Consider the following 13,685-nt stretch of genomic DNA (forward strand, 5'->3'; position numbering starts at 1 on the left):
GGTATTGCCTTTGATTCAACTGTCATTTTCTCAAACTTCTAAGTGCTTGCTCAAGTTCCCAAATATGCGAGGATAACTTTTACACTTTTTCCTTCCAACACTTCTTGATTGGCTTTGCAGAAATAAAGTTTTAAAATAAAATTTGTTTTGTTCTTTTAGAAGATGGGGAAGGGTGGGTGGGTATGCATGCTCCCATATCTCCTTTATCTGGTAGAAAGATTTGTGCATTTAGGGCCAGATGAACAACCAAAGAATACACAGAAGCTGTTGATTTCATCATACATATTTATTTAATCTCTACAGAATTGAGTAGATAAAATCAGATTCACGTTAGTGAAAAATCTCTACAAAATGTCTTTGAAAAGCAAAACAAGACTGCCTCTTAACAATTCGTATCCTCATGAAAGACGTGGGCTGTAAAAATAAAGCAGTGTGTTTAGCACAAACTAGAAGATATCTGCATCATTTTTTCACAGTTATTTCCATCTACAGTCTGAAAGAGGTAGATTTTTTTCTGCAACACCTGAGAATTGAATTGTGATAACCAGGTGTGTAATAAAGGCAGTTGCATACATAACTAAAAAATACAGGTCTCAAGACCAGAAAATGTACTCTACAAGTCTGAGGATGAAATGGCCTGATACCCAAGTTTTCGCTACATTTTGGAGTCTACTGACACTAAAAATATACATCAAGATTGCATGGTAGTGCACCATATGCAGTAGGTGAATTCAACATTTAAACCTTTTCTGGGCCAGCATAGTAGCATTACAGTGTTCTAGAATACGGTAAATACAGGGTGTGCTACAAAGTCACAACACTGGGCTGGTGAGGTGATCACTTTAAGGGAGGGTATCCTTCTCTGAGGTCCCATCTGTTTTTATTCACAGGGTAATGGAGGAGAGATTCTGCATATATCTCACACAGAATCCCTATCCTTTAAAGATCTAGCTGAAAAATGCATGTAAGCTGAAAGCAGCAGGCCAGGACTGTTAATCACATTGCTTTATAAAGCCCTTGAAAATATGCAACAGGTTGAAGATTTACAGTCTTCCTCAAAGGACAAGCACCACAAAAAATGTGGCAGGCTACACACATGGCTTAGAATAAAATAATTTCAAAGTAGATTATATTTCTGATATATGTTCATGGGAAATAAGTCCAGTATTTCATTTAGTAGGAGGGTATTTATAAAGAGACTATTGAAAGGTAATTTTTTCTTGTTTCTGACTTCACTTTGACAATAATAAGATTACAACCTACTTTATGAATTTAATCTTCTACTTTCTGACCCCTTGATTAACGTGACCAAAAGATACTCCAGGGACTGTTTTCTGTCTTTTGGACATTTAGTTTCAACCATAAAATGTGCCAGGAGTTTACAAATAGCAAAGAGAAATGGAATTTCATTCAGTCCAATTCAACAAGTGCTCAGTAGAATATGGTGCATCAGGCTACTTGAACCATGTAGATTATACCAGAGATATATAAAGAGTTGGAATTTACATGGCTGAGCCACAACTAAGACTTTCTTTTTTTTTTTTTTTTTTTTTTTTTTTTTTCCCCAATTCAAAGTGTAGAAACATTAATACTGGTTTTTGTTGTTTTAAGTGACTGCATCAAAGAAAGGAGAAATCGACTAGAAAGCTAGGCGTCTTTTTGACTATGTAAACAATCTGCCAAGTTTTCCCAAGGGAATAAAAATGCATATTCCAGTGTTTTTACTTTGGAAATTAAATGTTTAGTGCCGATCTATAATTTAAATTCTCTATTTAAATTAGGAAACAAAATAATTAGTGTTCTTTGCTGATGAAACTTGACAAACCAGGGCCTCTTAGGCAAGTGCTTGCCACTGAGTTAACATGTACAGACCCTGCTTGGCGAGTCTTAAAGCAAATGAACACCGAACTTTCACAAAGCCAAAATGTATGGTGGGGGTTTTATATTTTTGCCTAAAACTCACAAGGAACAATCAACCTTTTTATGGGAAGTGGAGAATTAACCACCATCCTCTATAGTCAGTCCAAATTTCACATGTTGGTACATTTTATCCTCAAATCAGCATAGTGGGACTAGTTTACAAGTAGTATCTTTATGTTTTGTCAGAACTTCAGGGTTATGTGGTTATTTTAATTTGTGAATCAAAAGCTGATTCGAATGAAAAATGCTAAGCTTGTTTCTGACCAGTTCCCCCATTCCCCTGTATTTAAATGGGTTATTAAAGGTATTTTCCTTTGACTAATATTAATGGGATAAGATTCCTAAAACTGTTTTTACATCAAGGAACCATCAGGAGAACATAACTCCTCTAATGGCCTTGTTTTAATATTTTAGTTACGGAAATTATGTGCAAGGAGCAGGAATAGAGAACAAAGCACTGAGGGCATGCATTCCAACAAAGGGGGAAAATGAGGCAGATGTGCAACATAGTTGAGGGAAATTTATAGAGTAAAACTATTCCAAACTGCTAAGCAGCCTCCTGTACCACATAAGTCCAGTAGTTCTAAGAAAATACAGATATGGTAGAAAAAGTAAGAAAATTTTCACCACAAAACCAATAGTTACTTACTACTAACAGAGGAAGTTATACACAAAATATATCTCTCAATACAGTGATCATACTTCACCCTAGTCAAATGACTTAATGCCTTGAGCAGCAGAACCTGAAGATGAGGGCTTTTGTGCAGCACTCTTCTCACTCACTGACTTGGCCCTACCCTCCAACATTCCCAGGGCTCTTCTTGAAGTGTTCGTCTCTTTGAAGGAATCCAGGACAGCACAGGGCTGCGTTGCAGGTGACACCAAGTCCCCATCTGCTGCTTTGATAGAGACCTGCTCTTTCAGGACTTCCACCTTCTCGTTGAGCTCATTTCTCTCTGTTTGAAGAGCCCTGCACAGCTTCTCTAACCGTTCCAGTTTTATTTGAAAGGCCTTGTACTCTTTATCACGGACAGTTTTCTGTTGTGTGTTTTTTTAAAATGAAAAACAAAACCAGTCGAGAGTTCCATAACCTCATTAAATACAAATCAGGTATTGTTTGTAAACAAAATAACTGAGCTGAACCACATTGGAAACCTGTTATTGTCTACTATGAGTTTAGTTTCCTCAGAACCTAACACCCAATCTACTAGTTTACCTTGACTGCATCCGCATCTTAAGTATAGGACTGCTGTTTAACATGTTTTAAATTTCCTGTTTCTTAAAAAGAGTTAAATCCTCATAAAGCTGATAAACATTTCATGTTAAATTAAAGGTAGATAGTTGTCAAAAGCTTGCAAAACTTGAGAGTTTGATCAGATAAGACTTCTTTTTTCTTTTTGGTTTGGACAGGTTTTCTCTGTAGGTGTCCTGAAACTCACTGCCTCTGCCTCCCAAGTACTGGGATTTGAACATGTACACTACCACTGCTGGGCAAAACAAGATTTTTATGCATGTGTGGTCCGACATTTTGAAATCATGCCAAATTAGTTAAGTGTAGTGACTGCATGCAAAACATTTTCCCTTTTGTTACCTTTTCAGGTAAAAAGTCATTGAGGTTGTTTGTTGGTTAGGAAGTCTAATGAATGCACGTTCCTAAGCCTGGACTCAACTTGAGCATCTTTTAGTTGGTTGTTTAAAGGCAAGGTCTCACCATGTAGCCTTAGCTGGCCTGGAACTATATGTAGCTCAGACCAGACTTGAACTCTTCTTGAGTGTGCTGTTAAGGCATGCACCACCAAGCCCAGCCATATCTTAGATGCAGGCATTTGAACTAACTGAGGCCTAGTAGCTGGTATCACATAGGAGAGAATCTGTTGTAGATTCAAGTTTGAGAAGGTAATAAAAATGCTTGATCCTTCATTCAAGGCCTTCTACCTCTATCCAGCTACGAGAAAAGGCTATTCAGTAACTTCTATACTCTGTTCATAACTAACAGACCCTAATCTTACCTCTTCGGCCATCTGCAGAAGTGCTTTATTATTGTTTTCCCATTTGGTACGCCATATTATTGTTTCTTTTTCCAGTTTTTTAATTTTCTTTGTCATCTGTGAATGAACATAATTACAACTTTAAAATCCTAAGTTATTAGTTAGAATTTTCTGTATATGTGGGAATCTATTGGCTGCATGTATGTGTATGTATAACATATGTGTCTGGTGCCCTTGGGGTGAGGCCATCAGATCCCCTGGAACTGGAGTTACAGGTAGTTAGTTGTGACAGATATGTGGGTGCTGGGAACTGAACACCAGTCCCCTGCAAGAGTAAGTAAGCTTAACTGCAGAACCATCTTTCTGGCTCCTGAACTCCATCCTGTTTCTTTGGACTGTCCAATCACCATAGAGGATTAATACTGCTCTTTTCACTATCACTGCATTTGTCTCTGACTTCCAAAACTAAATATTGACGTCCTCCCATAACATCCAATCATTTGAGAACTAGAGGTAGTAGAATTTTAACACTTTGGGGGAAATTAAGGCTATGTTTTGGAACTTGTTATGACCAGGCTGATCTAGAATTCAGAGATCTCCCCCCCTATGCCTTTGAAGTGTTGGTATGAAAGGAACATTTTTAACCCTTTTTTTAATGAGAACTCAATTTTTAGAAGATGAGAATGAATTGGTCTATGCCTATCAATTAGTCATTCTCAGTATTCCTTTGTCTACTGAGTTCACACCAGCTATGACTGAAGTCAGGACACTGAGCTAGGTGCCATTAAGCCAAACAGAACAAGGCAAACCTTCTGCCATTTGGCTAACACAAACTAGGACAAAGGCCATGGAAATAACTCAGAAGAACTGAGTTGAATACTGACCCACAGTGATCTGTATTTTTCCATCCCACAGGATCCTCCAGGAGGATAGCAAATTTGGGGAGTCTCTGTCTTGAACTGTTCCACTTCAACAGTGAGCATGTGCTGGAATCCAGCTAATACTTACTGTGCCTAACAGTTACCCCTCCATCGGATTATCAACTCAAAGAACTGGTAGGCAGAACAAATCTGCTGCTCATGGAATTCTCCACATTATTAGGTCTAAAAATACCTCAAGGTGGTAATCTGAGCACTGTTTAGTTCACAGTACTTGAACACGTTTAATGTGCCAAACACTACCAGAAATTGGTGTGTCTTAGGGACAGAAGGCCACCAAGCCTGATGGACCTTAATTTGATCCCTAGAATCTACATGTTGTAAGGAGAGAGCCTACTCACAGAAGTAGTCCTCTGTCCTGCACATATACGAACAGCACAATAAGTAAATGGGAGTGGGGGCGCACAAAGTCAGCAACTTGACTACAATCACACTTTTTTAAGATTTATATTTTATTTATGTGTGTGTCTGTGTATGCAGCCATGGATTTCCTGGAGCTGGAATTACAGGTATTTATGAACAACTTGACATGGGTGCTGGAACTGAACTGAGCCCTTTGGAAGAGTAGCAGGCACTATTCACCACTGAGCCATCTCCCTACCATATAGATTTAGGGCATCTTCACAGGAGCATAATGCCCACAGACACCTGACTAAGGCACTTGAGTTACAGATTGTTATGAGCCACCCCAACGTGGTTGCCTCTGCAACGGCAACCAGTGTGCTGATATAATGGAGATGATCCAGAGCATGCATTCTTGGCTACTAAAATGTGGTCATGGCGTATGCCATACATTATGGTACTTTTCAGCACCACTTTTTAAAATACTCCATTTTAGTCTGATGTGTACCTGTAGCCCTATTACCTGAACCAGGAAGGCTGAGGATTGAGGCAAGAGGGCTGCTTGAGTCCCAGAATATAAGACCAGCCTTGGCATCATAGTGGGTGGGGTTGGAGGGAAACAGGGAATAAGTGCAGTGGTGCAAGCTTGTAGAGCATCAGATGTTCAAGGCTGGACTACAAGGTCTGTTTCTTTTTAAAGATTTATTATATATATTGTCACTGTTTTCAGATACACCAGAAGAGGGCATCGGATCCCATACAGATTGTTGTGAGCCACCATGTGGTTGCTGGGAATTGAACTTGGGACCTCTGGAAGAGCAGTCAAGTGCTCTTAACTACTGAGCCATCTCTCTAGCACCCAAGATCTGTTTTTTCTTTAAATGCAAGCAAGAAAAGGATTTTGTGAAAGGAATGGAAGTAAGCCTGTAAAGTAATTTAAACATATTTCTAAAAATAAAAATTTACAGTAACTAAAGCAGAGTCCTAAAAGTGCAAAGACTAGCTATTTGGGGACACATTAAGGAATAAAGTGACCAAATAGAGCCCTATATTTGGAAAGATACATAAAAAGACAGTCTCATTAACAACATAAACTTACCCAAGTAGCAATAAAGAACTCATAAGATCCTTTTTATATTTCAGTCTACTAAAATATATAAATACCTTTTCCATTTCCTGCCTGAAGGTTGTAAAAAGTTCATTGCTTTTTGCCATAGTAGTCTGGAATTCTTCAAATTTATCCATATAAAGAGAAAGCTACAGAACAAAATAGAAAGTTAGTTATTCTGAGTTCTAGGTAAACAATTCAAACGTATGATGAAGGTAAAATGTGATTGCTAAAGTGCTAATAACTCACTGAGATCTAGTACTTGGGAAGCTTATTGCTGTTAATATAATGCAAAACAGTACTAATTATAACCTCATTAATTAAAATCCAATGGACATGGTAGTTAGAAATTTCACATACCTGCTAATGTTTGACTCTGACCCCTACTTATATTTGAAAACTGTAAAAGACTAGCTCTTAGCTTACTATTGAGGATATCTTCTGAGTAAAGGCATGGAGGTAGTTGGTGACAGTGAGATACTCAAAGAACAAAAAACTAGGAAATGGCAGTTTTTCAAAAAAAAGAAAAAAAAATCACACACATTCCACCCAAGCATCCAAAGAGAGAAGACTGAGAAAAGAAAGGAAAAGCTTTAAGTTCCAGGAGGGTATCCTTCAGAAAGGAAACAACAAGTTCAAAGGATTTTTTTCTCCCAAGAACACAAAATATAAACAAAGGGGCAAGGTGGAAAGAGTGCTTGCTGTCCTTGCAGAGGAACTGGGTTTTGGTTCTCAGAGCCTGAATTGGAGGCTCACAACTATCTGTAATTTCTCCACCTGATTTCTGTAACAGGCACATACAGGCAGGCAGGCAAAGCACTTACATGTAAAAATTTTAATTGTAAGTAGAAAGGTTGTCTAGAGCTGCAGTTTAGCAGCAGAATGTTTGCTTACTGTAAAGTTCAATCCCCAGTAATGAGCCAAATAAAGGGGTAGGAATATAATTCATCAGATAACAAAAAAACACTTAATCAGTGATATGTAGGAATATTATAGGAAACTATCAAATAAAATGTGGGAAGCTGGGGTAGAATATCATGGAAGATGGCCCACCCACCCACCCACCCACCCACAGTTCCTGGGTAGGTGTCACATGGGAAGCACTTGAAGCAGGTGCTACTGTGAGGGAAGCCATAGCAGACAGTTCATCAGGCAAAAAAAGTCAAAAGAAAAAACAGAACAAACTGCAACAGAATGCAGGATTGAGGAAAAGCGAGGTTGATGGCGTGAAGTCAGGCAACGGTGGTACTCAAAGAGCACTTCTGAACTCCAGTAGCTTCAGCGAGGTCTGCTCTAACTGAACATGGGACATCCGTGTAAAGGCCGTATAAGAGTTCAGTGCTAGCCAACAGTAGTGAATAGATAGATGCCAACTACCCCCAAGGATCAAGGCACACCAATAAGACAAGTGTATTGGCAACTACTATGAAATATCACAGAACAAATGAAATCAACTCTTGAAAATGATGGTAATGTTCAGGTAACAGAAAAAAAATGACAGCAAAGGAAATAGTATGATGGCACTGGTCCCAGACAGCACCTGCAGAAAGCCACTGAGACACAGACTTTTTATACCTTACCCACGTGAACCTTGTCTCCATTCACTTGTACAACTGAATGTATAGGGTTAACAGGTAATGGATTTGAATTTCCTAATAGACTTCTGGCAAGAATCATAACCTACTGTGAAAGTTCCAGAGACTTCTGATAAACACCTGTTAAAATTTGTACTCTTAATGCTAACTTTGTAGCAAGTTAATATCATCAGTACATTAATGCCCCCCTACCACCCCCCTAGTATCCATAAGCGGTACTTATAAAGATTCATGCCAGGTTTAATATATTAGTGTATTTAGGGTCGTACTTTTAAAAGACTTAAACTTTAGCTAGCTAAAAAGCATTTAATTTCACCTACTAAGACAGGGAATCTTTCTTGTACCTTCTCTTCGATTAAGGAGATGGATGGCACACACTACACATATTCTATTATTTTAAATATTTATTTATTATATGTAAGTACACTGTAGTTGTCTTCAGAACACAAGAAGCCGTCAGATCTCATGGATGGGTGTGAGACACCATGAGGTTGATGGAATTTGAATTCAGGACCTTCGGAAGAACACTCAGTGGTCCTAACCCTGAGCAATCTCTCCAGCCCACTATACATACTCTAAACAGGTTATACCAGAAAACCTGCCAAGTGTGAAATAAAAAGGGAGGGAAAGCCTTGGCTAAAAGTATTTCACAAAACTACATTCAAGTGGAACTATGATTACAAGCCGTATTAAAACAGCTTAGGTGACAAACTAGCACAAAAGTATAACTAGGTTAAGGTATGTGAAGCTATGACATTCTTTAAATATGGAAGCTTGCCTGTTTTCCCTTAACGTGGGATATGAGGTAAGACACTTTGAACAGAATATACGTGTCAGACCTAGTTACCATTTACACACAGCTTCTATCATAGGAAGTAGACTTTATTATTTTACTGCTTAAGTAGGAAAACGTACAGTAGAGGCCTAAAACAACTCACAAACTTCAGGTTTTATGGATGGTGTTTTGGGTGAAAATAATCACATCTAATAATAGCTAAGTACCTTAAACATGGCTGAGAAATCTTCTCTACTCCCTGAGGAACAAGATAAGATGGGGTAAAAGGGTATGGAGACAGGCCAGAAATACCTGGGACCTTGAAAATGAGAACCATTAAAGATGGATAACTAACCATTCTCCCAGTTTGATTGAGATTTGAGAGTGGGAGCTACTACTACTAAGACAGGTCTTTTAGTACTAAAAAAAAAAACAGGGACACTCAAATTTGGATGGTTACACTAAATGAAAGGACTGTTCTAAGAGATATTCAAGACTGCTCCCCTTAGCACTGTGTCAGCAGCTTTTGATGGGAAGAGGCAAATCCACATTACAAGAGTTTCCAGGTATGTATTAAATGAGTCATTTTCTTACAAATTCTGTTATCCCCAGCTATCAAGTTACCTGCTGTTTTAGTTGTACTTCTTGCTGTTTCATTTGTTCATATTTGTGCCTGGATTCTGTTGCTTCTTTTAATAACTAAAAAACAGAAACATCCTTGCAAGAGTACTAATAGCAATTACAAATATGAACATAATACCATAGTTATTCCACATCCTTTAGCTCACTATTTTAGCAAGAATACCTTCTTTCTACCAGTTACAATTTACACATACCTTCCATCATTAGGAAGCAGAAAAAGGTACAGTGGAGGCCTAAAACAATTACAAAATTGAGGTTTTAAAGATGGTGTTTGGGTGGCTTTGGGGGAAAATAATCACATGTCTGATATTAGCAGAAAACATAGCTAAGTACCTCAAACACGGCTGAGAAACCTTCTCTACTACCTAAGGAACAAGATAAGATAGGGGATAGGTTATGGAGGAAGCAGTAAAGTTTAGAGAACAAACAAAACAAAATGGGTGGAAGACTGGAGATGTGCTGTTTTATAGACAGAAAGCCCTGGGTTCAATCCTCAGGACTTCCTAAATTTGGTATGGTGGTTCAAGGAGTTCAAGGTCATCCTCCAGCCAGGGCTACAATATGAGACCCTGACTCAACAAAAAAATAAAGGGGGTATGTCCTTGTTGGAGACCCTGACTCAGTAAAATTAAAATTACAGCAATGAAAATAAATCATTTCCCTAGTGTCAACTTGTTCAAAAACAAAACAAGGGCAAGGTATGGTAATGGTTGCTTTATTAATCCTATCATAGGCATGTGGATCTGTGAACAGAAATAAGTAGCCAAAAGCCTTCCAGTGTTTTTCTCTCATACCCCAGGAGTGATATGGAATGTTTTAGTTAAAATACTAGCAATACCTTTTCCTTTTTTTTTTTTCTTAAGGAACAGAACTTACAAACTCTCTCTCTCTCTGATGTTTTTCATCAGCTTCTTTTATCAGCTGTGTTGTTTGCTGAAGTTTGGCATCCACAAGCTGTTGTTGCAATTCCTTGTGTTTGAATACTTTATCAATGTGCTATGGAAAAAGAATTCCTTCCATCACTTCAATGAAGACAGGAACACAATGGGGGCGGAAATATAAGATGTTACAACACTCTGCTTACCCTGCTTTCCTATTCATAGCACATAGCTAAGAATATTAGGTCTTTCTGTCTCTGCACCTAAAGTAGTGTTTGACATCACCTGCAAGAGTCAGCCCTGTTGGAGCGAGGCATCACAAGACAAAGAAGAGCTCAAACTAATAGATGTGTACATACCCAGTGCTTTTTCTTCCCATTCCTTTTTTTCCTACTCATTAAATTTTGCTAAATCGTCAGTTGAAGGCAGCATCTGACAACTTAAATGATATGAATCAAAGCCAAGCTAATGTGTGACACTAGGCAAATTTCTGTCCTGCTAAGTCTCAGTGCCAGTATCTGATATAATCATACCCAGATTTGCTGAGCTGTGAGTAGTTGAACCACATAAGGTGCTTGATACCATACAGACATTTGGCAAAAGCTTGCATTTCCAAGAAGAACTGGTAAGTGGCTATCTATGTACACTAAAGCCATCAAAACATGCAAGTCATCTTGTAGCTAGATAATTAGGGTTCTTCCAGTTACAGTATGATATGTGACGGAGAATACTAATGGGTGATGAGGTAGCCTAGGTATTAAGAACATGGCAGATGATTTCTTCACTTATATGAACATGCCATGGTATTAATCACAAATAACAGGATTCAAACAGGTTTTTATAATTTTCTACATCTATGAGGAAGCAGACAGCCTATTCATAAAACTAAAAGAATCATAAGAAAATGGGGGGGGGGCCTAGACAGATGGCTCAGCATTTAAGGGCACACGGCTGCTCTTCCAGAAGACCCATGTTCAATTCCCAGTACCCACGTGGCAGCTCACAACTGTAACTCCAGTTCCAGAGGCTCTGACACCCTCACACAGACACACATGCAGGCAAACACTAATACACATGAAACTGAAAAAAAGAAAAGAAAATTAGGGCTAGGCCCATGCCTGAATCCCAGTAGGAAGATCTTTGTAAACTCAAGGCCAGCCTAGACTACATGGTAAACTTCAGGATAGCCAGGATTACAGACAAAACCAAAAAGAAAGAAAATCAGGGCTTTAATAATTTAATAATTTTATCCTGTATGACAGCAAAACCACAAAACTATTAAGTTCTTCAATAGTAAAACAGGACAAAGAAATCTTGTATTTTGGAAATGAGACATAAACTAGTAAAACAAATAGGCTTTATTTGGTTCTTAATTCAGAAACTTTGTTATTAATAACAGAAAAATAGGAATGGTTAAGAGCTCTTGCTGCTCTTCTTGTTGCTCTTGCAGAGGACCCAACAATGGGCAGTTCACAACTGCATGTAATTCCAGTTCCATGGACTCCAATATCCTCTTCTGACCTCTTGGAGCACCCACACACATAAAATTTTAAAAGAAAAGCAAATACATTCTAGCAGTGATTAGATTTATGGTCAAATGATACGGTCAAAAAGAACTTTGATTGATACACTAAATATCTACAGATGGGGCTTGAGAGATTGCTCAGTGATTAAGATCACTGGCTGCTCTTCTAGAGAATCTGGGTTGAATTCCAGCACTCACATGGTGGCTTGCAACCACGTGTTGACTCCAGTTTCAGGGGATTTGACACCCTTCTAGCCTTCTTGGGCACCAGACACATGTGTACAGACACATGTGAACAGAACATCCAAACACATAAGATAGTTTACATTTTTTTTCAATGAGTTCAAGACAGGAGCTATGGACATGGCTTAGCAACTAAATGCAAGTACTATTCTGAGCTTGGTTCCCAGCACCCACCTTTGGCATCTCTCAGTCACCTGTAATTTCAGTTGCAAGGGATCTAATATCCTCTTCAGGCCACTGTAGCCACTGCACTCATGTGTAAATCCATACCCAGACAAAGACAAACATATATACATATAATTTAAAATAGACTTGAGAAACTTAAAGTTCAAGGCCATAGTGAGACACTGTCTGGAAAAAAAAAAAAACACCTGAAATCTTAGAACTCAGGAAGCAAAGACTACATCAGCCATGAGTTCCAGGCCAGCTGGAATACAGTGAGTTTCAAGTCAGCAGGGGCCACAGATAAGGATCATACAAAAGGCCAGGTGTGGTGGTATACGCCTTTTATCCCAGCACTCAGGAGGCAGAAGCAGGCAGATCTGAGTTTGAGGCCAGCCTGGTCTACAGACCGAGTTCCAGGACAACCAGGCTACACACAAGAAATCCTGTCTCAAAACAATAAAAAAAACCAAAAAAACTCAAAAATACAGAGGCCTAGGGTATAAAATAAATAATAAAATATATGTAGCATACACAAGGTTCCTTGGATTGATTTCAGCACTAAAAGATAAATAAAAATAATAGGGTTGAAGATAGCTAGCTCAGTAGCAGAAAGCCCTCAGAGTATGGCCAAGGCCATGGATTTAACCAATAGCACAATTAACCAAAAACCTAGGTAAAAAGGAAATTCATTTTTAAATGTAAAGCTGGGCATGTTTTACACATGCCTGTGGTCAGCTACCTGGGAGGCTAAAACATGAGGACCTATTTGAGCCCATGAGTTGGAAGCCACCCATGGTGATAAGCAAAACCTAATCTGAATGACAAAACAAACCCAACCTTGAAATATAGATATAATGAAATGGCTATAGATACTATATAATCACAAATGTTTGAGATGCAGGGTATTCTGGGGCTAAATATTTAGTCGTTATTAGTTAAGAAAACAATCTGTGTTGTGAGAATTGCCATCTTCTAGTATTACATGGAACTAGTATTTAATAAGACTCCTAGAAATTATATTACCTATTTGTGCAGATAGATTCTCAATCCTCCTGGTTATGCAATGGTTTGATTCTTTCCCTTGTCAATAAACCTACTTCGACACATGGAGAGAAGTTCTAAAACATTTCCTGCAGTAATACTTTTACTATAGTAGTAAACAGAGAAGTTGCTACTAACAGTGAGAAGCAGTATAGAACAATCTATTACCTCTTCCCTTAGGGCATACTGCTCAATAAGCTTCTTCAACTTCTCTCCCAGTTCAATGTTCTCCTGTCGCAGTTTGGCATTGTGTATGTCATGTTGTTCCAACTGAGCTTGGATTTCATTTAGAGTTATCTGGAAATGTGCTGTTGCTTCTTTACGTCGCTCCTCCTCCTCCCGTGCCTGCTGCATATTTTCCTCCTTAGTATTCAAAAGAATTTCTGTTACTAGGAGATGTATGGGTAAAATGCTCAAAGAAGCTGCTGTGGCCAGGCTGCTCAGGAGACTGAGAAGGAGATCTAAAGTTCAAGGCCTGCCTGGGTTTACAGAACAGTCTGGGCAACCCTGTCTCGTGCAAAAAGA

General features: G+C 38.6%; 1 protein-coding gene across 3 annotated transcripts in view; it reads right to left on the minus strand.

The window, feature by feature from the left end:
* Positions 1 to 271: 271 nt before the first annotated feature.
* Positions 272 to 13,685, minus strand: part of Txlng (taxilin gamma) — a 55,787-nt gene continuing 42,373 nt past the window's right edge. For 2 of the 3 annotated variants that reach the window (XM_031370718.1, XM_031370707.1), the window contains 6 exons: positions 13,329 to 13,523; positions 10,185 to 10,304; positions 9,291 to 9,365; positions 6,353 to 6,445; positions 3,930 to 4,025; positions 1,959 to 2,958 (listed from right to left, as the gene is read on the minus strand). In XM_031370718.1, coding sequence (XP_031226578.1) covers positions 2,629 to 2,958; positions 3,930 to 4,025; positions 6,353 to 6,445; positions 9,291 to 9,365; positions 10,185 to 10,304; positions 13,329 to 13,523 — 909 coding nt within the window. In that variant the 3' untranslated portion in view covers positions 1,959 to 2,628. Of the gene's footprint in view, positions 415 to 1,958; positions 2,959 to 3,929; positions 4,026 to 6,352; positions 6,446 to 9,290; positions 9,366 to 10,184; positions 10,305 to 13,328; positions 13,524 to 13,685 lie in introns of those variants that run through there. The other variant, XM_031370727.1, reaches the window with a different exon arrangement.

The sequence above is a fragment of the Mastomys coucha genome, chromosome X, assembly GCF_008632895.1.
Source record: "Mastomys coucha isolate ucsf_1 chromosome X, UCSF_Mcou_1, whole genome shotgun sequence".
Taxonomy (NCBI): domain Eukaryota; kingdom Metazoa; phylum Chordata; class Mammalia; order Rodentia; family Muridae; genus Mastomys; species Mastomys coucha.